Genomic DNA, 26,153 nt, shown 5'->3' with positions numbered 1-26,153 from the left:
ATCCTGAAAACAAGCCAGGGGTCTGGCTCTGCAGGCCACCAGCGGGGTCAAGGGGCAGCGCCTTTGTCAGGGGGATAAAGGGGGGCTAAGTCCCCCAGACAAAAATTGATTTAAATCATTTTCAGACCCTTCTAGATTGCATTTCCAAGCAGTTTTAAATGCATTTTATTATAGCAAAAGAAAGATTTTTTTCCAAGAATTTACTTATATTTTTCAGCATAATATTATACTACATTAAGCAAATACCGGAATTTTGAAAAAAAATCAATACAGGAAAAATTGAAAAAAAAAAAAAAAAATCATTAAAAAGTACAACCTTAGCCCATAATATAAACAGCACTAAATAATATCACATAAATATATATAATATTAACGATTTCCACCTAAAAACTGATGCTGTTACAAGAAAACGTAATCATAAATTATTCGTCAAGTGGCTAAATTTACCACCCCCCACACACCTGTTCACGCAAAGTAAGATTCACGGTTGTTTTCGTTTGTTCCAATGTCACAGTTTATCAAATTAATCATTTATGTAAAGAAACAATAAAAATATAAAAAAGTAATTACGTTTATAAGCTTCTTAACATAGGTTACGTGGTCAAAATTCACAGGATAAATACTAATGTGTCTTGTTCTGATAAAACTGGGCATAATACATGTGCGTAAAGTGTCGTCCCAGATTAGCCTGTGCAGTTCGCACAGGCTAATCAGGGACGACACTTTCCGCCTAAACTTGATTTTCGGTAAGGAGACTACACAGGCTAATCTGGGACAACACTTTAGGCACATGAATTAAGCCCAGTTTTCTCAGAACACGACACTAATAAATTTTATGATTTCAGCGCAGGAGTTATCTTCTGTAGAACCGAAATAAACCAAGAATCACTCCTTAACCCCCCCCCCCCCCCAACAAAACTCGAATTTTTATTGATCTCAAAAGTGACCCTGGTGCCTTGAAATCTGGATTTCCGGATCAATCCGGAATATTACAACCCCTGCAGAAAGTAATAAGCCTGAGCTGAATGAAAAGTCTTTTCTTGGAAAACACTTCAGGTATATGCATCAGGATCAGTTTTCCTGAACGTGGCTGATCAAATAATGCATGTTATAAAAACTTGTTAAACATACCGTTCCATCAGTCAGCATCACTCGAAACTCAGACAGATATGGGTGCCGCGCTAGAATGCAGTCCCGTATGTGCTGCCAGGGTAGGTTACTGGGTAGGCTGATGACGTCTGGGTGAGCAAACAGACATGGAGTGGTGTCCTCTGTCAGCCCCGTCTCACAGCGGTACGAAATAGGAACGGCAATAATCCTGCAACAGCAACATATTTGACATACAATGTAAACAACTTCAAAAAGGCCAACAAAAAATCAATTGTGTTTTCTTAAAAAGTTTTCAGAAAGACACATTGGGAAGAGTTTTCTTTTTTCTTTTTGACTTTTTTGTTTTAATTTGGTACAAACTTACAAATTAAAATATGCAAAAAAGCCCGTTCATTCCAATTTCGTCTCAAAACTTTGCTTATGTCACAAACAAGCTGTTAATGGCCAAATCTTTATAGTGACATTTACCTTTTAGGTTATGTGTCGGATGATACACGCAATGAGCATGTTACAAGATGTTAAATGGCCTAATCAACATTTGACCAATAAGTGCGACGCTGACCACTGAGATAAGGAGACATGTTTTAAACAAGAAATGACATCTTCTGATGGTGAACATTAGTGGATAAGTGTTTCGTTTCATCGCATGATGGATGACAAAGTTACAGAATGGACAGACTGTTTTAGGGCCAAATTTTACCTGAATGTCTGAGGTAGGGATACGGGCTTTACACACAAAAAGGCCGTCTCCTCATTGTAGTCAAGGGATTCGGGCTTTACACACAAAAAGGCCGTCTCCTCATTGTAGTCAAGGGATACGGGCTTTACACACAAAAAAGGCCGTCTCCTCATTGTAGTCAAGGGATACGGGCTTTACACACAAAAAGGCCGTCTCCTCATTGTAGTCATTAGTGGCAAGTTGTTAATAAATAGCATGATGAATGAGAGAATTACAGCTTGGTCAAGATGTTTAAAGGCCAAATATGAATTTTGAACTAAGTGTGACCTCCTTAACCTTTGAGGAAGGGAGACAAGAGTTACATGTAACATGTTGTTTTTATGATGGGTTGCATTTTCGCAAATGTTTTATAAAATACATTCATCTATGGCAAAGTTAAGGCTGGTACAGGAATTGTCAAGCTGTGTTATGGCCAATTTTTACATTAGACCTTTGAACTCTAAGTCTGACCTTGACCTTAGAGGTGGAGAATGGTTTTTAATGTCACACATTGTCTTGTGAAGGTCAACTTATGAGCCAAGTTATTACAGAATCTATAACTATATGGCAAATTTATGGCAGACAGGAAATTTTGCACAGACATATGGCAGACAATGCCACAGCTACATAATCCCTTGTTTGAAGACAGGCATTGAATATTCATACATACTAGGTGGATTGTTATTTTTCATAACATATTTCATCACAAGGCTAACTTCAACAATTCAATGGACACCTAGCCCAACTCACTATACACTGCCACCCACACTGGACACCTAGCCAAACGCACTACACACTGCCACCCACACTGGATACCTAGCCCAACTCACTATACACTGCCACCCACACTGGACACCTAGCCCAACTCGCTATACACTGCAACCCACACTGGACACCTAGCCCAACTCACTATACACTGCCACCCACACTGGACACCTAGCCCAACTCACTATACACTGCCACCCACACTGGACACCTAGCCCAACGCACTACACACTGCCACCCACACTGGACACCTAGCCCAACTCACTATACACTGCCACCCACACTGGACACCTAGCCCAACTCACTATACACTGCCACCCACACTGGACACCTAGCCAAACTCACTATACACTGCCACCCACACTGGACACCTAGCCAAACTCACTATACACTGCCACCCACACTGGACACCTAGCCCAACTCACTATACACTGCTACCCACACTGGACACCTAGCCCAACTCACTATACACTGCCACCCACACTGGACACCTAGCCCAACTCAATATACACTGCCACCCACACTAGACACCTAGCCCAACTCACTATACACTGCCACTGACACTGGACACCTAGCCCAACTCACTATACACTGCCACCCACACTGGATACCTCGCCCAACTCACTATACACTGCCACCCACACTGGACACCTAGCCCAACTCACTATAAACTGCCACCCACACTGGACACCTTGCCCAACTCACTATACACTGCCACCCACACTGGACACCTAGCCAAACTCACTATACACTGCCACCCACACTGGACACCTAGCCCAACTCACTATACACTGCTTCCCACACTGGACACCTAGCCCAACTCACTATACACTGCCACCCACACTGGACACCTAGCCCAACTCACTATACACTGCCACCCACACTGGACACCTAGCCCAACGCACTACACACTGCCACCCACACTGGACACCTAGCCCAACTCACTATACACTGCCACCCACACTGGCCACCTAGCCCAACTCACTATACACTGCTACCCACACTGGACACCTAGCCCAACTCGCTATACACTGCCACCCACACTGGACACCTAGCACAACTCAATATACACTGCCACCCACACTAGACACCTAGCCCAACTCACTATACACTGCCACTGACACTGGACACCTAGCCCAACTCACTATACACTGCCACCCACACTGGATACCTAGCCCAACTCACTATACACTGCCACCCACACTGGACACCTAGCCCAACTCACTATACACTGCCACCCACACTGGACACCTTACCCAACTCACTATACACTGTCACCCACACTGGACACCTAGCCAAACTCACTATACACTGCCACCCACACTGGACACCTAGCCCAACTCACTATACACTGCTTCCCACACTGGACACCTAGCCCAACTCACTATACACTGCCACCCACACTGGACACCTAGCCCAACTCACTATACACTGCCACCCACACTGGACACCTAGCCCAACGCACTACACACTGCCACCCACACTGGACACCTAGCCCAACTCACTATACACTGCCACCCACACTGGACACATAGCCCAACTCACTATACACTGCCACCCACACTGGACACCAAGCCCAACTCACTATACACTGCCACCCACACTGGATACCTAGCCAAACTCACTATACACTGCCACCCACACTGGACACCTAGCCCAACTCACTATACACTGCTACCCACACTGGACACCTAGCCCAACTCACTATACACTGCCACCCACACTGGACACCTAGCCCAACTCAATATACACTGCCACCCACACTAGACACCTAGCCCAACTCACTATACACTGCCACTGACACTGGACACCTAGCCCAACTCACTATACACTGCCACCCACACTGGATACCTAGCCCAACTCACTATACACTGCCACCCACACTGGACACCTAGCCCAACTCAATATACACTGCCACCCACACTAGACACCTAGCCCAACTCACTATACACTGCCACTGACACTGGACACCTAGCCCAACTCACTATACACTGCCACCCACACTGGATACCTAGCCCAACTCACTATACACTGCCACCCACACTGGACACCTAGCCCAACTCACTATACACTGCCACCCACACTGGACACCTTACCCAACTCACTATACACTGCCACCCACACTGGACACCTAGCCAAACTCACTATACACTGCCACGCACACTGGACACCTAGCCCAACTCACTATACACTGCTTCCCACACTGGACACCTAGCCCAACTCACTATACACTGCCACCCACACTGGACACCTAGCCCAACTCACTATACACTGCCACCCACACTGGACACCTAGCCCAACGCACTACACACTGCCACCCACACTGGACACCTAGCCCAACTCACTATACACTGCTTCCCACACTGGACACCTAGCCCAACTCACTATACACTGCCACCCACACTGGACACCTAGCCCAACTCACTATACACTGCCACCCACACTGGACACCTAGCCCAACGCACTACACACTGCCACCCACACTGGCCACCTAGCCCAACTCACTATACACTGCCACCCACACTGGCCACCTAGCCCAACTCACTATACACTGCTACCCACACTGGACACCTAGCCCAACTCACTATACACTGCCACCCACACTGGACACCTAGCACAACTCAATATACACTGCCACCCACACTAGACACCTAGCCCAACTCACTATACACTGCCACTGACACTGGACACCTAGCCCAACTCACTATACACTGCCACCCACACTGGATACCTAGCCCAACTCACTATACACTGCCACCCACACTGGACACCTAGCCCAACTCACTATACACTGCCACCCACACTGGACACCTTACCCAACTCACTATACACTGCCACCCACACTGGACACCTAGCCAAACTCACTATACACTGCCACCCACACTGGACACCTAGCCCAACTCACTATACACTGCTTCCCACACTGGACACCTAGCCCAACTCACTATACACTGCCACCCACACTGGACACCTAGCCCAACTCACTATTCACTGCCACCCACACTGGACACCTAGCCCAACGCACTACACACTGCCACCCATACTGGACACCTAGCCCAACTCACTATACACTGCCACCCACACTGGACACCTAGCCCAACTCACTTTACACTGCCACCCACACTGGACACCAAGCCCAACTCACTATACACTGCCACCCACACTGGACACCTAGCCAAACTCACTATACACTGCCACCCACACTGGACACCTAGCCCAACTCACTATACACTGCTACCCACACTGGACACCTAGCCCAACTCACTATACACTGCCACCCACACTGGACACCTAGCCCAACTCAATATACACTGCCACCCACACTAGACACCTAGCCCAACTCACTATACACTGCCATTGACACTGGACACCTAGCCCAACTCACTATACACTGCCACCCACACTGGATACCTAGCCCAACTCACTATACACTGCCACCCACACTGGACACCTAGCCCAACTCAATATACACTGCCACCCACACTAGACACCTAGCCCAACTCACTATACACTGCCACTGACACTGGACACCTAGCCCAACTCACTATACACTGCCACCCACACTGGATACCTAGCCCAACTCACTATACACTGCCACCCACACTGGACACCTAGCCCAACTCACTATACACTGCCACCCACACTGGACACCTTACCCAACTCACTATACACTGCCACCCACACTGGACACCTAGCCAAACTCACTATACACTGCCACGCACACTGGACACCTAGCCCAACTCACTATACACTGCTTCCCACACTGGACACCTAGCCCAACTCACTATACACTGCCACCCACACTGGACACCTAGCCCAACTCACTATACACTGCCACCCACACTGGACACCTAGCCCAACGCACTACACACTGCCACCCACACTGGACACCTAGCCCAACTCACTATACACTGCCACCCACACTGGACACCTAGCCCAACTCACTATACACTGCCACCCACACTGGACACCTAGCCCAACTCACTATACACTGCCACCCACACTGGACACCTAGCCAAACTCACTATACACTGCCACCCACACTGGACACCTAGCCCAACTCACTATACACTGCTACCCACACTGGAAACCTAGCCCAACTCACTATACACTGCCACCCACACTGGACACCTAGCCCAACTCAATATACACTGCCACCCACACTAGACACCTAGCCCAACTCACTATACACTGCCACTGACACTGGACACCTAGCCCAACTCACTATACACTGCCACCCACACTGGATACCTAGCCCAACTCACTATACACTGCCACCCACACTGGACACCTAGCCCAACTCACTATACACTGCCACCCACACTGGACACCTTGCCCAACTCACTATACACTGCCACCCACACTGGACACCTAGCCAAACTCACTATACACTGCCACCCACACTGGACACCTAGCCCAACTCACTATACACTGCTTCCCACACTGGACACCTAGCCCAACTCACTATACACTGCCACCCACACTGGACACCTAGCCCAACTCACTATACACTGCCACCCACACTGGACACCTAGCCCAACTCACTATACACTGCCACCGACACTGGACACATAGCCCAATTCACTATACACTGCCACCCACACTGGATACCTAGCCCAACTCACTATACACTGCCACCCACACTGGACACCTAGCCCAACTCACTATACACTGCCACCCACACTGGACACCTAGCCCAACTCACTATACACTGCCACCCACACTGGACACCTAGCCCAACTCACTATACACTGCCACCCACACTGGACACCTAGCCCAACTCACTATACACTGCCACCCACACTGGAAACCTAGTCCAACTCACTATACACTGCCACCCACACTGGACACCTAGCCCAACTCACTATACACTGCCACCCACACTGGACACCTAGCCCAACTCACTATACACTGCCACCCACACTGGACACCTAGCCCAACTCACTATACACTGCCACCCACACTGGACACCTAGCCCAACTCACTATACACTGCCACCCACACTGGACACCTAGCCCAACTCACTATACACTGCCAACCACACTGGATTGTGGTGAGGCCCAACTCACTATACACTGCCACCCACACTGGATTGTGGTCAATGGACACCTAGCCCAACTCACTATACACTGCCACCCACACTGGATTGTGGTAAATGGACACCTAGCCCAACTCACTATACACTGCCACCCACACTGGATAGTGGTCAATGGACACCTAGCCCAACTCACTATACACTGCCACCCACAATGGATTGTGCTGAGGCTTTTACCAAGTTATGGACATGGATTTTGCCTTGTTTTGGCAAGGATTTTACCTAGTTATGGGCAAGGAGTTTACTTAGTTATGGGCAAGGATTTTACCTAGCTATGGGCAAGGATTTTACCTTGTTTTGGCAAGGATTTTACCTAGTTATGGGCAAGGAGTTTACCTAGTTATGGGCAAGAATTTTACCTTGTTTTGGGCTTGTGGTTGGCAGCACTTGCAAGCGGCACAAAGTCTTCTGTGATCTCAGCAGGGGTTGAGCACACCTGATTGGCAAAAAATATCAGATAATATAAAGAATTACTGCTAAATTGAAAAATGTCAATCTGCTCAAAATATTACTGTTCAAAAGAAAAACATTTCGCTGTTCAAAGTATCATTGTTTGATTGGAAAAAAACATCAAACTTTTTAATGTATGACTGTTTAACTAAATACCATCAAACAGTACCAAGAGTGACTGTTCAACTGTAAAACATCCAACACTACAAAGTATTACTCTTAAAGTGTGAAATATCAAACTGCTCAAAGGTTTACTGTTTAACTTTATTTAAACATCAATTTGTTTAAAGGATTACTATTCATTTTTAAGTAAACAAATACATGTTTGTTGGGTCATTTTGGCTAGATTTTCGCAACATTTAACAGTATTCACTGATAGCATTTAACCTACTCACAATTGTGTAAGTCAACCTAAGGATATCCTAGCAATTAAGCAGTTAGTGCTTAGTTCACATACTTAAGAGAGTCATGGTGAATGCCATACATGTTCAAAGATAGGAGGGGAAATGTCCAAACAAATAATTGTGTTGCCAATGCACACACAGGTTATGATGATTTGTACTCTACCCCCAAGTTTGGTAGACCAGAGGTCACCCAACTGAGCAAGCTGGGTCAGGCCAGGTATGGGTATACCAGTTGAAAGTAATTACATTCTTGCATTTTTATTGAGGTAAATATCAATTGATGACCTGACCTGTCAAGCAGTAACATTATTTCATATAACTGTTAAACACCTTAGAGGTCTAGCACATGTACTGGCTTTTTGCTTCTCAAATTTCTCTTGAAAAACAGGGCTTTATGCATGAGCTTAAAGTGTTGTACCAGATTAAACTGTGCAATCTGCATAGATTATCCTGGAATGATACTTTATCCTATTACCAGATGAAAATCGATAGTATAACAACGATCGTATAAACATGAGCTTTATACTATCGCTATTTTTAGATCAGATTTGGGTTTTTCAAAAATTGGAGAATCTGTTTTTGTCAACTACGGAAAAACTAAATCGTCAAAAAATGCCATATTTGACAGTTATTAATGGAAAATTGTGAGGAAATAATAGAATAAATAGAATATTATGTGAGTTTTGGATAAAGATCAAGTTTATCATGCGAGGCTGAGAACCGATGTAGCGCGAGGCTTGCTGAGCGGTACCATGGTTCGTGCTGAGCATGATAAACTTTTTCTTAAACTCACATTATAATCTATTTATCCTATTATTTCCTCCCTTTTTCCACTAATAATGATAAAATATTGCATTTTTGACGATTTTATCTTTCCGTAGTTGACAGAAACAGATTCTCAATTTTTTGGAAAAACCCAAAATCTGATCTAAAAATAGCGATAGTATAAAGCTTAAGTTTATACGATCGTTGTTATTCTATCGATTTTCATCTGGTAATAGGATAAAATATTCTCTATTTCTGCAGAAACTGGATTTTCGCTAACAGAGTTCCTTTAAATTAAAAAATACCATAAAAAAGACAGTGTGGTCCCTGATCAGCCAGTTAGGACTGCACAGGCTAATGTGGGACATGAAAAAAAGCACATTTAATTAGCCCAGATTTCCCAGAAAAGGGCTCCTAAGTTTCCTAGAAACGAGATACATCTCACAGAGTTGTTCACTTACCGGACAACAAAAGGCACTCTCACTGTAATGCTGAACAGACATCTGCAAAAACACAAATGCATTTTTATATATATATATATTAACTGTAAATTATTGTGAGCCAAATTTTCAACCAAGCAAACAGACCATCATTCACATGAAATCAAATCATAATTTTGTGAGGAACAATCTTTAACCTTAGCTTTCTGTAGAGTCTACAAGCATTCCAGTGGACCAAGTTTATCACTTCAACTGGTGGCTAGGGGAGTTTTCATATCTCATAGATGAAAATACTAAAACAGCGTAGGTGTTTGAATGCACAATGTGCTGAAAATTCTGTCTGGCATTAATAAACATTCCCCTAGTAGAAAATATGTAAAGATCACATAACTAGGGTTACTTAACTGTCATATTTGATATTTCATACTGTACATGAACAAACCTAGTGATTAAGTTTGGACTTGCAAATGAACAAAGAAAATCCCATTTATAGTGGAGATTAAAGCCATATACTATGACAATTTTTAATGTTGGCATTACGTCTATGCTAACCTAATATTTAATTTTATTTGTTTTGTCTGAAAACAAATTCAAAGGCTTTAATTCACCTCTACATGTAACTACTACTCATCAAACTATAGGTTTTTCACCAAAAACGGAAACAATAAAATTTTCCACACAAGAAGAGATGCATTTAGTAGGTGTTAAAGACATTCACAAGGAAATCAGCAGAACAAACAAATACATCACACACCTAAGTGTAATTTAAAACAAGAGCTGTGTTTATGAAACACAATGTCCCCTACTGAGCCGCTTTAAAGCCATATATTTGACCTTTGACCTTGAAGGATGACCTTGACCTTTCACCACTCAAAATATGCAGAGCCATGAGCTTCACATGCATGCCAAATATCAAGTTGCTCTTTAATATTGCAAAAGTTATGACCAAGGTTTAAGTTTTGTGACAGACAGACAATGACAGACAGAAAGGACAAAAACAATATACCCCCGATCAATCGATCCGGGGGCATAACAATTGAAAACAGGATTTGAAAACAGTTCAATCAGCCTATTGACAGCAAGAATGTTAACTACTGTAACCAGGATTGTAAACTACTGTAACCAGGATTGTAAACTACTGAAACCAGGATTAGCAAATAAAGAAATCAGGTTTTAAAACAGCTAAACCCAAGCTGCATAACCACAAAAAAATCAGGAATATAAAAATTACATACCAGGAATATAAAAATTAATTACCTCAAGGCAAGTAGAGCAGAAAGTTCCACTGCACGTTGTATGCACCATGAGGTCCATTTCAGGAAGCTCCTCCAGACAGATTGCACACGACTTCCAGTCATTCTCCTCCCCGCCCTTCGAACTACTCACGACCCCTTTCTCCCCGACCTCCATTGATTGGCTGGAACCACTAATCGCTGAGGAAACCACCTCAGTCAAATCCAGTTCCGATGAGGCCACAGCGGTTGTGCTATCAGCCCCCAGCCAACCATCCTCAGGTTCCGTCTCCAGGCTTCCCCGACGTTTTTCCGTGTTTGACCTTTGACCCCATTCCCAGAGGCCAGTTCCCATGATGTCAAGGTCGTTGTTGGAATGTGACACGTAATTAGACTGGTCCCCGTTATCATTGTTGTAGCCGTACGCCGAGGTAACAGATTCGTCTGGACTGGTCGCCCGCTCAGATTTAATATTCCCGCTTTGTGTAAAGGTTTCAACGTGGGAGAAAACATCATTGGGATCGGACGTCCCCATTTGGGAGCAGCTAAGGTTGTCTAGGTTGTGTGTTACGCTGATGCTGTCCATCTCGAATGCATACAGTTTCCTGGTGGAGTCATTGATGTAACGTAGCATGGTGTTGTCTTCCTGTTCATATAGAGAAATATTGTAAGTGCTGCTGCTTTACTTATATCATAAACTTAACTCTTTACCAAACCAATACTCGTTTTAACACAGCTGAAGTCCCTAACAAAATCAAGTTAAATTTAAGATATTTTTTGCTAGATTTAAGTCTTAATGTTTTCAAACCCTAAGATACGAATGAGCAACAAAATAAGTATTTTCTATATTCACCAAGGGAAAACAATCAATAATCTACCAATGCAAAGAAATTGTCTTTTTAAATAAGTATAAGTATTTGTTAACATTTTAAAAAGATTCAATTGAATAATTTCATGAAAATAGTAACCTTATGTTGATAAAATAATTTCATTTTATGTCAGTGAAGAATAAATCAAAATAACTCAATAATTATTTTGATTATCTTCAAAGCTTTAGGCAAAAAAAAACATGGGCATATTCACAAACCCATTGTTTGACTTGAATAAAGTAAAGAATAGACTCAGAACTTAGAAAATGTGTTCAACCTTTAAATATAAATCTTCTACAAATGTTACTAATGCCATAAATAAATTGTTCTAAATAAAGAATTGTGAAATAAAAGGACTTAAAGTCTGTGCCACATTGAACTGTATTGAACCATTAAAACATTACAGTTCTGAGAACTACTTTTGACTTTAGACTTAAGTTGGTTGAGGAATACAGACAATTTGTATTTATTGAAAACAACTGAATTTGATGTAAACTAGCTGGATATCATTCCATTTTGCAATTCAACGTAAACAGTAATAATTTACCCTAAAGAAATTCATAAATATTAATCCATACCAATATTCTTGAGACATGCCAATCCAACACCTCAGCTATGATGATGTCATCAACATTTCGACCAATCACATTACAGAGTTCTTGTTTGACCTTTGAAACCTTGTCTTGTTTGTGCATGACCAGCAGGTACTGGGTGGGCTCCACACCGGGTGAAATAAACACTATACCTGAGAAATAAACAAGGAGTATTTGCGCAACTTTGGTACTCGTGATCCTTGTTAATTTGTGGTCAAAAGAAACCGCTTAGAAACTTCGAGTCATTGAAACTCAAACTGAGAGTATTTTGCCACTGGAATTTCGTTCAGAGTTTTATAGTCAAATTAAACGGCGTCTTATATATAACGTAAAACTCTTGCATACAAACAACACAGACACACTATGGGATTAACATTATAAACATACTCTCTGATTAGCCAATTTTAAGGCAGAACAGTGCATTTTACTTGTTAACTGTTTACTATAAAGTAGTGTTTATCAGAACTCTGTGGAAAAGGCCCAAGACTGCACGGGGAAATCTTTTCCCAACATTCCATAGAGGAACCTTAACTTGAATTGTACTAAATTGTACTTCTGGAAACGTTTTAAATATACAATGTAACATTTTCTATAAGAAATCAAATGTACTCCATCTACAAATAGACAAAATATTAATCATTTTAGAAACATAACTTGTTGAAACCTTCTTAATGAAAAACAAATAAAACAGAAACAACGAACAAAACACACATTTCCCCAGACTTAACAGAATTGTATAAATTTATGAATTTAAAGAAAACCCTTGAGCAGCTTTTAAAAACGGTCTTCCAACTCCTCTTACATATCTGCCTTTCCATGGCGCGAGGTACTGGAACAGACAGGTACATGAAGGGTTCAAACGTCACAGACACCTGGCTGCACTCTCCACACACCACCTAAAAACAGCAGGGGCATTGAATATAGAAAACTAGAAACAGCAGGACACATGAATATTGAAAACTAGAAATAGCAGGACACATGAATATAGAAGACTAGAAACAGCAGGACACATGAATATAGAAGACTAGAAACAGCAGGACACATGAATATATAAAACTAGAAACAGCAGGACACATGAATATAGAAGACTAGAAACAGCAGGACACATGAATATAGAAAACTAGAAACAGCAGAACACATGAATATATAAAACTAGAAACAGCAGGACACATGAATATAGAAAACTAGAAACAGCAGAACACATGAATATAGAAAACTAGAAACAGCAGAACACATGAATATAGAAAACTAGAAACAGCAGGACACATGAATATAGAAAACTAGAAACAGCAGAACACATGAATATAGAAAACTAGAAACAGCAGAACACATGAATATAGAAGACTTGAAACAGCAGGACACATGAATATAACAAATAAATCACAGTCTCACTCAGAGAAAATAGGGCTTAATGCATGCACATAAACAAAATGTCATCCCAGATGCGCCGTTTGCACAGGCTAATCCTGGACAACATGATTCAACCTACGCTGGATTTTTTTTTAAAGAAGAGACTTACTTTAAACAAAAAATCCCTTTTAAACAGTGGTTTTCATCCCTATTTAGCCTGTGCTGTGAGGAGTGACCTGGGGTGAAACTTAACTCATATAATAATGGAAACACTCTAATTCTCAATTTTGAAGCTTAGTTTTAGCAAATCAACAACAACATTAATTTCCAAAATTGTTGTCAAAACAATACAATTTTTGCACTCCGAATGGTGTAAAAATACACTGTTTAGAAATTTAGATAAAACAGGAATTAGTTTAAATTAATAAATATTTATTTCTTTTGTGTTCAGAACAATAAAAATAAGTCAATGCCAAACATAGGAAATATACCTAATAAATGTGCAATCGTTTTGAAAAAATAAATAAAAAGGATTGTTGATTCAAGGAATGGGACAATAAATAACAACAACAACACAAATCAGGCACCCTACCGTAGACTTGAACTGCCCCTGGAAAGTGTCCACAATGACACTGTCATTCCTGTTCAGGTATTTCTGCCACGCCTCCTCAGCAGCAACCACGTCCCGTGCCGTGTACGCCGCCTCCAGGTCACATGACACGTCACATGACATCACAGCCGGCCCATCCTCCACATCAGACAAGTCCATGTCGGCATCTTCAGGGTCAGGTAGTTCACTCTCGATGTCACTGCCGAGGCTTGGACTTGTGTCCTTCTTGAATGTGGACTGAAAGTATCAATGCAGCATTATCTGATACAAAAATATTATCAGCCACGTCCTGGGAATACTGGGCTTAATGCATGTTATTCGATCACAATATCCAACATTCGTTATTCAATCACAATATCCAACATTCTGGGAAAACTGGGCTTAATGCATTTTAGAAAAGAGTAGTCCACACAGGATAATATGGCATGACCCTTCAAATCCAATTTGGTGTAAAAGAGACATCTGTAAACAAGACTATTGCCAAGTAATATAAGTCCCTTACCGGTGGAAACTCGACCATTTTCAGCAATATTTCTAGTCCATTTGTTGCCATAGCAACCAGAATTATTGACGTAGGAACAAAATGAAATGACATGCATAATCTCCATATTGCCATCTATCCATATTTTAAGTATCATGAAAAAATATGAAGAACCTTTAAAGCTATCGCAGAATCCAATTTCAGCAAGATTTCTAGTCTTTATGTATTTGTTAATATTTCTAGTCTATTTGTTGCCATAGTAACCTGAAATCTTGACGTAGGAACAAAATGAAATGACGTGCATAATGACGTCCATATTGCCATCTGTCCATGTAACAAGTTACATGGAAAAATATGAAGAACTTTTAAAGTTACCGCAGGATCCATAAAAGTGTGACAGACACACAAAGCGCAAACCAGAAGTCCCCTCCGGTTTCACTGGTAGAGGACAACAAAAAACTCCATTAACGCAAAAAGTTTAGTCCCTAATGAGCCGTGTGGACTGCACACTAGTTTGGGTCAGCAGGACACTCACTCATCTTTATCAAGTCTAGTTTTCACAGATTTGAGTTCAAATGAGCAAATTCCATTTCTTCTACGCAAAATCATCTGCCTCCTTTAAAATTCTTTTAACAAGCTGCTCATTTACATCCTATCCAGTGTTTTTGCTGCTAGTACTACAACAAAAATAAATGAATTTGTTGAATTGATATCCCCTACCAAATGACCTTTTTGTATGGATCAGTGTCAATCCCTAGATAAACAGTATTAATTGTAGGCTAATAATTATTACATTATAATTAAGTGAATGGTAATTGTTTTTATGAATTGCAATTTATCTTGTAGCGTATCTGAGATAAAGGATTGAAAAGTTGAATCATACACAAACAACAAAGCACAATAATTCTTAGTTAAGTAAGTGCAGTGTTATGGTTTTTGTGCATTGCACTTCATCCCATATTTTTTCATGATGAAGTTTCATGGTGAAATGTTGTAACGTATTCGAGATATAGCCCTAAAAGTTTCATCACACAAAATACAAACTAAGGGCAATAACTCTTATTAAAGAAAGTGTAAGTTTGTGGCTCTTATGCATGGCACTTATCCTCATTGGTATCTATATCTATACACCTATTTAGTTTCATATTGATATCTTATAAACTTTTAAATTATCTGAGATATAGCCCTTAAAAGTTTTGCTACAGATGGACCGACTGACTGACGAACTGACTGACAGATGGAAAACGCCATTTCTATATCCCTTTGCCTTTGGCAGGGAAAAAAACGAATTCCATTCCTACTTTTGGACATCCACTGCCTACTTCAAAACCAGTCATACAGGCCGGAAAGGCTACCTCCTCTCCAGTGTTCCCCTGCTGGTACTTGGCCGGTCAGACATCTTACCTCCTCTCCAGTGTTCCCTCTGCTGGTACTCGGCCGGTCAGACCTCATTGCCTCACACAGCAAGGCCTCTTTCTGCAGCTTACACATCTCCTGCATCTGCAGATTCTTCTCCGTCCCTTCAAACTTCATCCTCTTTACACCACTAAGCGAAAAACACTCCTCTTTCTCGGGAATGCTGTTACCCCCGCAAGCCCCTTTCGGAAATTTCGTCTTCTTGTCCGCACGAATGTTGATGTCTTTGACTCTCTTTGTCTCGTATCCGTCTGTTTTTGTCGTCACCTCAGCGATACTCTGCAGGATGTCATCTTCTTCAATCATTGCCTCACTTCTACTGGTGTTGTCCTCTTTGGCAAACTTTTCCGAATCTGTATTCATCACAGTTTCTGATATGAACTCGGTTGCCAGCACATTTGTGTTGAGAGTTTTCGTTTCCTTTGAGTACAAATCCACAAGGGACGGCACAGACACCATAGGAATAGCATTGTTCAGAACATGTGGTTCAAAGCTGGCCTCCATTTGTTCAGAACGTGTACTTTTACCCACTGATTCCTGTAAGTTCAAACTAGCAGAGCCAGTTTTATCAATATCACAGTCTGAGTCAACACGGCTGTCCCAAAGTAAATCTTGTTCGCTTGAGGCCTTTGTCAAGCTTTTAACTTTTGCAGACAGCCTCAAATCCTGAAGACTAGAAACACGCTTAAAACTAACAATCTCTTCACCAAAATTATCAGTGCCCTCTCCCTCTGTTTCCATATCAACATCGTCCATATCTGTGGACGATACGCCGCAGTCTTTGTCCGCACAGTCGTTAACAATTTTATTTGACAGCCCTTCGCATGGACTGGATCGTAACTTCAGATTCTTCATCACCGAACACTGATCAGAATCCGAGCTTTGTTCCGACAGATTGGAATGATTGCTATCTTCTGAGATCTGGTTTACTGTGTATGATATAAGATTCTGTATGCCTTTACTCTTGCACACTTGAGGTCTGTTCATCGAACTTTCCTCGACTGGTGTTTCAGAGCTTGAACTTTCTGGTGATTTCATGTTATCAAATGTCAACGTTGATACAGAGCTCGAATTCTCTGGTGATTTGCAGCCCTTCATGTTATCAAACGTCAACGTTGATTCTCTAGAATTGGCATTCCGCGATTTATCGCACGTTTGATTCTTTGCTACCGTCTGAGGTACGTTTCTTCTGCATGTTTTGTTGTTTATGTTGTGCTCATACGTGATTGGCTGTTTACTGCAGCTAGGTCCAGCCTCTGTGTTCTGATTGGTCCATTGTCCCTTGAAGTTGAGTTGCTCATGTAGGCTGTCCAATAAAAGGGCCAGGAATTCCTGGCAGTCATGCTGAAATACAAGTCAGCATTTTTATAATTAAGTTACAAGAATTAAAAGAAAGGCATAACTTGTGTAGACATTTTTAACATAAATCTATTATAAAGATAAACATTTCTCATGCAATTTTCATATCATAAGGTACAATGCATGCATGCATTGTGATAAAGAAACACAAATGTATGTATGTTAGTAGCCTTTCCAACAAATTTTCCAACAGATAAAATATTTCAAAAAGTACCTATGTATTAAGGGTTTTTAAATTTAAACAGAATAGTTTTGTGTTTTTCCAAAAAAAATATAATGAACATCAGAAAGGTTCAAACCGTGTTTAAAAAAATGTCCGTCGATTTCATTTCTGTACATGATGTCAGTTTTTTGTCAAATTATATGACAGCCTTTTTAAAATTGCCAGTTGCCAGTTGGGTCTACGCACAGCATTTCCTAACACCTTAAGCATAAAGTCTTTGTGATTTAGATTTATGACAGCATTGACAGCCTATTATATTTGGCAAACCATTAAGACTGAAATCAATTCCAGCAGAAATATCTTCTGTACAGAATGGGGGTACTAACGTGATAGTCAATATGGCGATGTCCATGCAGAGACAGGTTTTTTTTGCCGTTTCTTCACTACTTTTGTTATCCCCACGCTTTTTGAAAAAAAGGTGGGGATATTGTGGTGATCTCCGCCGTCCGTCCGTCCGTCCGTCCGTCCTGGCCACTATCTCCTCCTACACTAAAAGCACTAGAACCTTGAAATTTACACACATGGTAGCTATGAGCATATGTGCGACCCTGCACTATTTGGAATTTTGATCTGACCCCTGGGTCAAAAGTTATAGGGGTTGGGGTGGGGCCGCGTCAGAAATTATCACTCATTTTTTTAGGTTATTTTACATTTACTTCTTTATTTCTACACCGATTCACTTCAAATTGATACTGGACCTCACCTATGACAATACGGTCAATCTCAACCATGCATGGCCCCATTCCCAACCCTGGGGCGCCCCGCCCACATAGGCCACACCCACCAAAAATTTCCATTTACTATAATTTTTTCATTTCTACACGGATTCACTTCAAATTGATACTGAACTTTTGTTATGACATTAGGGTCAATCTCAACTATGCATGGCCCCAATCCCAACCCTGGGGCGCCCGCCCACATAGGCCACACCCACCAAAAAATTCCATTTACTATAATTTTTTCATTTCTACACGGATTTACTTCAAATTGATACTGAACTTCTCTTATGACATTAGGGTCAATCTCAACTATGCATGGCCCCATAACCAACCCTGGGGCCCCGCCCACATAGACCACACCCACCCAAAATTGCCTTTACTATAATTTCTTCATTTCTACACCGATTCACTTCAAATTGATATTGAACTTCTCTTATGACAATACAGTCAATCTCAACTATGCATGGCCCCATTACCAACCCTGGGGCGCCCCGCCCACATAGACCACACCCACCCAAAATTGCCTTTTACTATAATTTCTTCATTTCTACACCGATTCACTTCAAATTGATACTGAACCTCTCTTATGACAATACGGTCAATCTCAACTATGCATGGCCCCATTACCAACCCTGGGGCGCCCTGCCCACATATGTCACACCCACCCAAAATTGCCTTTTACTATAACTTCTTCATTTCTACACCAATTCACTTCTAATTGATGATGAACTTCTCTTATGACAATACGGTCAATCTCAGCTATGCATGGCCCCATTACCAACCCTGGGGCACACCTAGGTCAAACATTCGGCGTGGGGATACGCGTCGGCCTCTGCCGCGCCATTTCTAGTTTAATTTTAGAATGACGCTCACTTTCCAGCCATATCAGTAAGAAAGCGATTAGCTCTTTTTTCATATTTAAAATTGCTTTATATCTCTACGTTACCCACAGTTAAATTTCTAAGTGGATCTATCATAAGGTCATCCCGCAAAGAAATTTGGTAACGAGTAAACTCGAGATTGAGAGCAAATATCAATACAAAACAAACGCTCGTAAATTTCTTGCTGACGTGGTTGGAGGCATTTAACACAAGTATTAAAGGGTATAAAACAGCGAAAAATATCTGTCTAGGCATCGACGTCGCCACTCACCACTTTGATGTTATATGCAACTTATTATTTGTACAGATTTCATAAGGATTTCAGCATAGTAATAAATTTCCCAGTTAGGTAAAAACGCAGCTAATTTTTTACCCAATTTGACCATATATGTATATGAGCCTAGCTATGCAAAAAAACAGGGTTTAATGCATATCCCTAAAGTGTTGTACCAGACCAGCCTGTGCAGTTAACACAGGCTAATCAGGGACAACACTTTCCGCATAAAATGGATTTTCTCTAAAACGGTTCTTCATTTATACAAAAAATACATTAAAATCAGAAAAGGTCATCCCTGACCAACCTTTGCGACTACACAGGCTAATCTGGGATGACACTTTACACAAATGCATAAAACCCCGTTTTACCAGAGCAAGGTTTATATATATATTCGTTATAAATCAATACAAGCACTGTCCTTACCTGCCTATATCACTTATAGACCAGTACTAGAAATGTGCTCCACTCTACCTACCTGCCAATATCACTTATAGACCAGTACTAGAAATGTGCTCCACTCTACCTACCTGCCAATATCACTTATAGATCAGTACTAGAAATGTGCTTGACTCTGCCTACCAGCCAATATCACTTATAGACCAGTACAAGAAATGTGCTTGACTCTACCTACCAGCCAATATCACTTATAGATCAGTACAAGAAATGTGCTTGACTCTGCCTACCAGCCAATATCACTTATAGATCAGTACAAGAAATGTGCTTGACTCTGCCTACCAGCCAATATCACTTATAGATCAGTACAAGAAATGTGCTCCACTCTACCTACCTGCCAATATCACTTATAGATCAGTACAAGAAATGTGCTTGACTCTGCCTACCAGCCAATATCACTTACAGACCAGTACAAGAAATGTGCTTGACTCTACCTACCAGCCAATATCACTTATAGATCAGTACAAGAAATGTGCTTGACTCTGCCTACCAGCCAATATCACTTACAGACCAGTACAAGAAATGTGCTTGACTCTGCCTACCAGCCAATATCACTTACAGACCAGTACAAGAAATGTGCTCCACTCTACCTACCAGCCAATATCACTTATAGACCAGTACAAGAAATGTGCTCCACTCTGCCTACCTGCCTATATCACTTATAGACCAGTACTAGAAATGTGCTTGACTCTGCCTACCAGCCAATATCACTTATAGACCAGTACTAGAAATGTGCTTGACTCTGCCTACCTGCCTATATCACTTATAGACCAGTACTAGAAATGTGCTTGACTCTGCCTACCTGCCTTTATCACTTATAGACCAGTACAAGAAATGTGCTCCACTCTTCCTACCTGCCTATATCACTTATAGACCAGTACAAGAAATGTGCTTGACTCTGCCTACCAGCCAATATCACTTATAGACCAGTACAAGAAATGTGCTCCACTCTGCCTACCTGCCTATATCACTTATAGACCAGTACTAGAAATGTGCTCGACTCATCCTACCTGCCTAAATCACGTATAGATCAATCCAACAATAAATTAACACAACTCTACTAACCTGCCTATAATCCTGGAACTGGGGATGATAGATGCCCAGGATCTGCTTAAACTCCTTCGGGTAAACCACCGAGAACTGGCCACTCCAGATCTTCCCAAACAGTCTGCGGAACTCTCCTAGCAATGTGCTGTCTTTGGTTTTCTCGTTTCCATGGTAACTGATGAGGAACTTCACCATGGGCGCCGTACTCATGAGGCACTGCAGGCCAGAGTTCATGAAGCATGTGTTACCCAGGTTGTAAAGGCCACACTGCCCACGGATGCCGTTACCATCTGGAAAAACAACAACAACATAGTGTGTTATATACGTATTTTTATGCATTTGTAGTCTCTTAGAAAAATAAATATATTTAAAGATCTTTCTTACTAGATTCAAGTTGTTAAGGCTTCTTTAGATACTGATGAGCAGCAAACAGCATAAAACCTCAACAGACTGCGAGTTACTTGCAGGTTGTTCTGGTTTTATACTGTTTGCACAAAGCCATTTTCACTTTGCTTCCGAGAGGGAAAGGGTACAGTTAAATAAATGCATATAGACCCAACTGAAGCCGTGTCAGTATCAATTCATTGGCCCAAAATTTGGTCAATGTTATAGAAACAAGGGCTGTTTGTAAAACATGCATGACCCCCATATAGGCTGTCCGTTGTAGTGGCAGCCATTGTGTGAATACGTTTTTTGTCACTGTGACCTTGACCTTTGACCTAGTGACCTGAAAATCAATAGGGGTCATCTGCGAGTCACGATCAATGTACCTATGAAGTGTCATGATCCTAGGCAAAAGCGTTCTTGAGTTGTCATCCGAAAATCATTTTACTATTTTGGGTCACTGTGACCTTGACCTTTGACCTTGTGACCTCAAAATAAATAGGGGTCATCTGCGAGTCATGATCAATCTACCCATGAAGTTTCATGATCCTAGGCATATGCGTTCTTGAGTTATCATCTGAAAACCATTTTACTATTTCGGGTCACCGTGACCTTGACCTTTGACCTAGTGACCTTAAAATCAATAGGGGTCATCTGCGAGTCATGATCAATCTACCCATGAAGTTTCATGATCCTAGGCCCAAGCATTCTTGAGTTATCATCTGACAACCACCTGGTGGACGGAGCGACGGACCGACAGACCGACCGACATGAGCAAAGCAATATACCCCCTCTTCTTCGAAGGGGGGCATAAAAATGACGTCATTTGAAATCTGGTGTGTACATTTTGTTTGTCTTGTTGCTCTTTGATTAATATTTGCTTGAAATAAATAGTTTATTTAGAACAAATATTTTGAAATATAAACAGTTACCTTTAGTATCTTTATTGTATACTTGACTGTCCGAGTTAGAATCTGCAAAATAAAAAAAAGCAAATTTGCAATAAATAAGTTAGGTTTTTAAAGTAAACATAATGTTAAGTAATTTATTGCGTAGTTTGATAACAACAACAAATAATAACGTCTCAAAAGAAATTCATCAGGAATGTTTTTGGAAATTATTTAACAGTTTCTATGTACATTCCAAGAAATTTTTCACATACCGTGACAGTTTCGATCCACCATTGGCGAATCTTCATCAGACTGAAAATTTGCTGGAAATGCACATCACAGGGCGGGTTTACTGCCGGAATGGTTCCCAGCAGTAAACAAAGGCCTGTAGATGTGGCTCAGTTGGTAGCCCCCCCCCCTCGTCCCTGTACATTACCCGTATCTCAATAGCTATGGCAACCGATTCCCTAAGTTTTCTGAGTGCGGTGTTGTTTTCCCTATCAATCACTTTCACCCCCTCCCAGTCAATGACATGGTTGTGCCTAGCTATATGGTTTGTAACTGCACTAGAGTGTTCTGTTGCTTCTGATTCTCTCCTTCCTGACCGCGTGAAAACTTGTGGACTGTTTTGGGCATATTTTTTACGTTCATTCATCAGAGTACCAAGTTTGCGACCTGTTTCTCCTATGTACACAGTTTCACAATTCTTCCGTCAGCGTCTTGTCCTTAGGATGTACGAGAAAGCGTCTGAGAGTGCTGTGTGGTCGCATTGCTACACTTATGTTGTGCTTTCTGTAGACTCGCGCCAGCAATACTGTATTTGAATACAGTTGATACTACAGGCAGTATCAAATTCACAAATGAGGAGGAAGCTGAGGGCAAGATACCATTTCTGGACTCTTTGATAGAGTGAAAGGAGGACGGATTGGTGAAGTTATTGGTTTACAGGAAACCTACCCATACAGATCAATATCTGCAATTCGACTCCCACCATCCGTTATCTCACAAATTGAGTGTGGTAAGAACTCTAGTCAACAGATGTTTTACTATAGTGACTGATAAAGAGGATCAGAAAAGGGAACTTGACCACATCAGGGGAGCTTTGAAAGTGTGTGAATATCCACAATGGACAATAAACAAAGAGGTTAAAGACATGGAAACGAAGATAGCAGAAAAGCAAGAGGGGAAGTGTAAAAGGAGGAAAGAAAGGGATAAAACCAAGAATAAGTCGAAGGGTATGGTAGTCATTCCCTATGTGAAAAATGTATCTGAGGCGCTGGCGTGAGTCTACAGAAAGCACAACATAAGTGTAGCAATACGACCACACAGCACTCTCAGACGCTTTCTCGTACATCCTTAGGACAAGACGCTGACCGCAGAGGTGTGTGGCTGTGTAAACAAGATCCCGTGCAAGAATTGTGAAACTGTGTACATAGAAGAAACTGGTCGCAAACTTGGTACTCAGATGAATGAGCACAAAAAAGATGCCAAAAACAGACTACAAGTTTTCACACGGTCAGGAAGGAGAGAATCAGAAGCAACAGAACACTCTAGTGCAGTTACAAACCATATAGCTAGGCACAACCATGTCATTGACTGGGAGGGGGTGAAAGTGATTGATAGGGCAAACAACACCGCACTCCAAAAACTTATGGAATCGGTTGCGATAGCTAAGGAGAGACGGGTAATGAACAGAGACGAGGGGGGGCTACCAACTGAGCCACATCTACCGGCATTTTTTTACTGCTGGGAACCATTCCGGCAGTAAACCCGCCCTGTGACATGCATTTCCCACAAAGTTACAGTCTGATGAAGATTCACCAATGGTGGATAGAAACTGTCACGGTATGTGAAAAATTTCTTGGAATGTACATAGAAACTGTTAAATAACAAATAATAACTTTTTTGTTCTAAGTAAACAAAAGTGTGCATAACTTTTACAATAAAGCTTGTTATATTTGATTTCACAAAATTTTAAACATGTTTGTTAAAGGATATTAGGTGTACAAACAATAACACATACATGAAAGCATTAGGTGTACAAACAATACACATACATGAAAGTAAGACATCCTGGTCATGGTAATTTGCAGGTCCATAAACCAATGGTGGATTCTCAGCCTGGTCATCTTTATAATCTGTATAAAAAAACACAATAAAGATTAAATAATGTCAGAAAAGTTGTAACTAGTTAATGGCTAATATGTAAATTCACAATGTACATGTTTACAATAGACCACACACAGGATTTCATAATACAAATTACAATGTGTTTAGTATTTAGGGATCTTCATCTTGCTATCTTAAATGTTTGTTAGACAAAAAAGACATTTGAAACTTATAACCATATTTACAAACCTTTATTCAAAATAGGTCTAATTTTAAATCACATAGAGTAGTTTAAATAGAAAAGCAGTTAAACACATTTTTTTTTTTAAAGATTTCCACATTTCAAGATGGCAGATTCTCACTTAATTGCCCAGAGTTTTAGGTGTTCATCAAATTGTTTTGTGCTCTCTTGTAAAAATGTATATACATGTAGTTATTAAATATATAGCTTTTTACCAACGAAGCCTAGACTGATAGGGCTGCTATTCACGTCTGTGTTGCTAGTAATCTCATTTGCAGGGTTTTCATCCTGGGTCTCACCAGACAGTGTCTGCTCGTCCTGGGTAGATGTACATTCCGCTGACATGACTGATGTGTTCGTGGCCTTGCACTGGTTTCACATTGCACAACCCTAAAGGATAAAGGTGAATAGTTGCTTTTATGAATTTCACATTTAAATGTTTTCACAGTGCTTCGATAACAAGAGATGTTGGTCAGAAACACAATGCCCCCAACTGCACTGCTTTGATTTATAAAAAATTTTATCATTTGGCAGGTACAGATAATAATCTCCCTTTAAAGCTTATTACTTCCCTTGGATTTGTTTTTTTTACCTTTAACCTTGAAGGATGACCTTGACCTTTCACCACTCAAAATGTGCAGCTCCATGAGATACACATGCATACCAAATATCAAGTTTCTATCTTAAATATTGCAATAGTAATCGCAAAACTTTAAACAAAGTTAAAGTTTTGAGGTTAACGTTTTGGGGTAGAATAACAGACAGACAGGCCAAAAACAATATTCCCCCGATGATTCCATCTGGGGGCATAAAAAATGTCAGCCAACTAGAAAGCAGTGATTGCAGATTGCCATACAGGTGCATGTGTTCAGGTTATAGTGTTTTCAGCCCTGGATTTTTTTGTTAACTTTGATTTATTATAATAATTTTCTTTTTATTTCAGTAAATCTTTTACTGTGCACACTTTGTAAAGTCTGTTCAACAGTTGTTTGATTAAATCAAAGCAAAATTGATTCTGTCTGATGGTCTGCTACAAGAGAAAACATATTTTTAATTTTTAGTATTTTGTTAAAGTAACGTTTAAAAGTATAAATCATTGTACATTTATTACAAAAGAGTAGGGCTGCAACAATATACCGGTATATCGGTATATATCGCAATACGCAATCCCCATATTGTATTGCGATATGATTTTCATCATACCGGTACGAAAATTTTTACAAAAATTCATTCACATTTCGTCCAGAAAAGCCATCCGAAATAATGATAAAA

General features: G+C 41.1%; 1 protein-coding gene across 4 annotated transcripts in view; it reads right to left on the bottom strand.

Moving 5' to 3' along the window:
- The window catches only part of LOC127872721 (uncharacterized), a 34,486-nt gene that overhangs the window by 6,529 nt on the left and 1,804 nt on the right, over positions 1-26,153 (bottom strand). For all 4 annotated transcript variants that reach the window (XM_052416073.1, XM_052416076.1, XM_052416075.1 and 1 more), the window contains exons 2-13: positions 25,097-25,271; positions 24,589-24,669; positions 22,574-22,615; positions 21,276-21,547; positions 16,287-17,642; positions 14,384-14,638; positions 13,244-13,337; positions 12,427-12,593; positions 11,005-11,625; positions 9,769-9,810; positions 8,048-8,124; positions 1,132-1,318 (exon numbers count right to left, since the gene is read on the bottom strand). In XM_052416073.1, the coding sequence (XP_052272033.1) occupies positions 1,132-1,318; positions 8,048-8,124; positions 9,769-9,810; positions 11,005-11,625; positions 12,427-12,593; positions 13,244-13,337; positions 14,384-14,638; positions 16,287-17,642; positions 21,276-21,547; positions 22,574-22,615; positions 24,589-24,669; positions 25,097-25,226 (3,324 nt within the window). In that variant the 5' untranslated portion in view covers positions 25,227-25,271. The remainder of the gene's footprint in view (positions 1-1,131; positions 1,319-8,047; positions 8,125-9,768; positions 9,811-11,004; positions 11,626-12,426; positions 12,594-13,243; positions 13,338-14,383; positions 14,639-16,286; positions 17,643-21,275; positions 21,548-22,573; positions 22,616-24,588; positions 24,670-25,096; positions 25,272-26,153) is intronic.

Source organism: Dreissena polymorpha, chromosome 3 (assembly GCF_020536995.1).
Source record: "Dreissena polymorpha isolate Duluth1 chromosome 3, UMN_Dpol_1.0, whole genome shotgun sequence".
In the NCBI taxonomy this organism is placed as follows: Eukaryota; Metazoa; Mollusca; class Bivalvia; order Myida; family Dreissenidae; genus Dreissena; species Dreissena polymorpha.
This window is presented reverse-complemented; position numbering and strand designations above follow the sequence as displayed.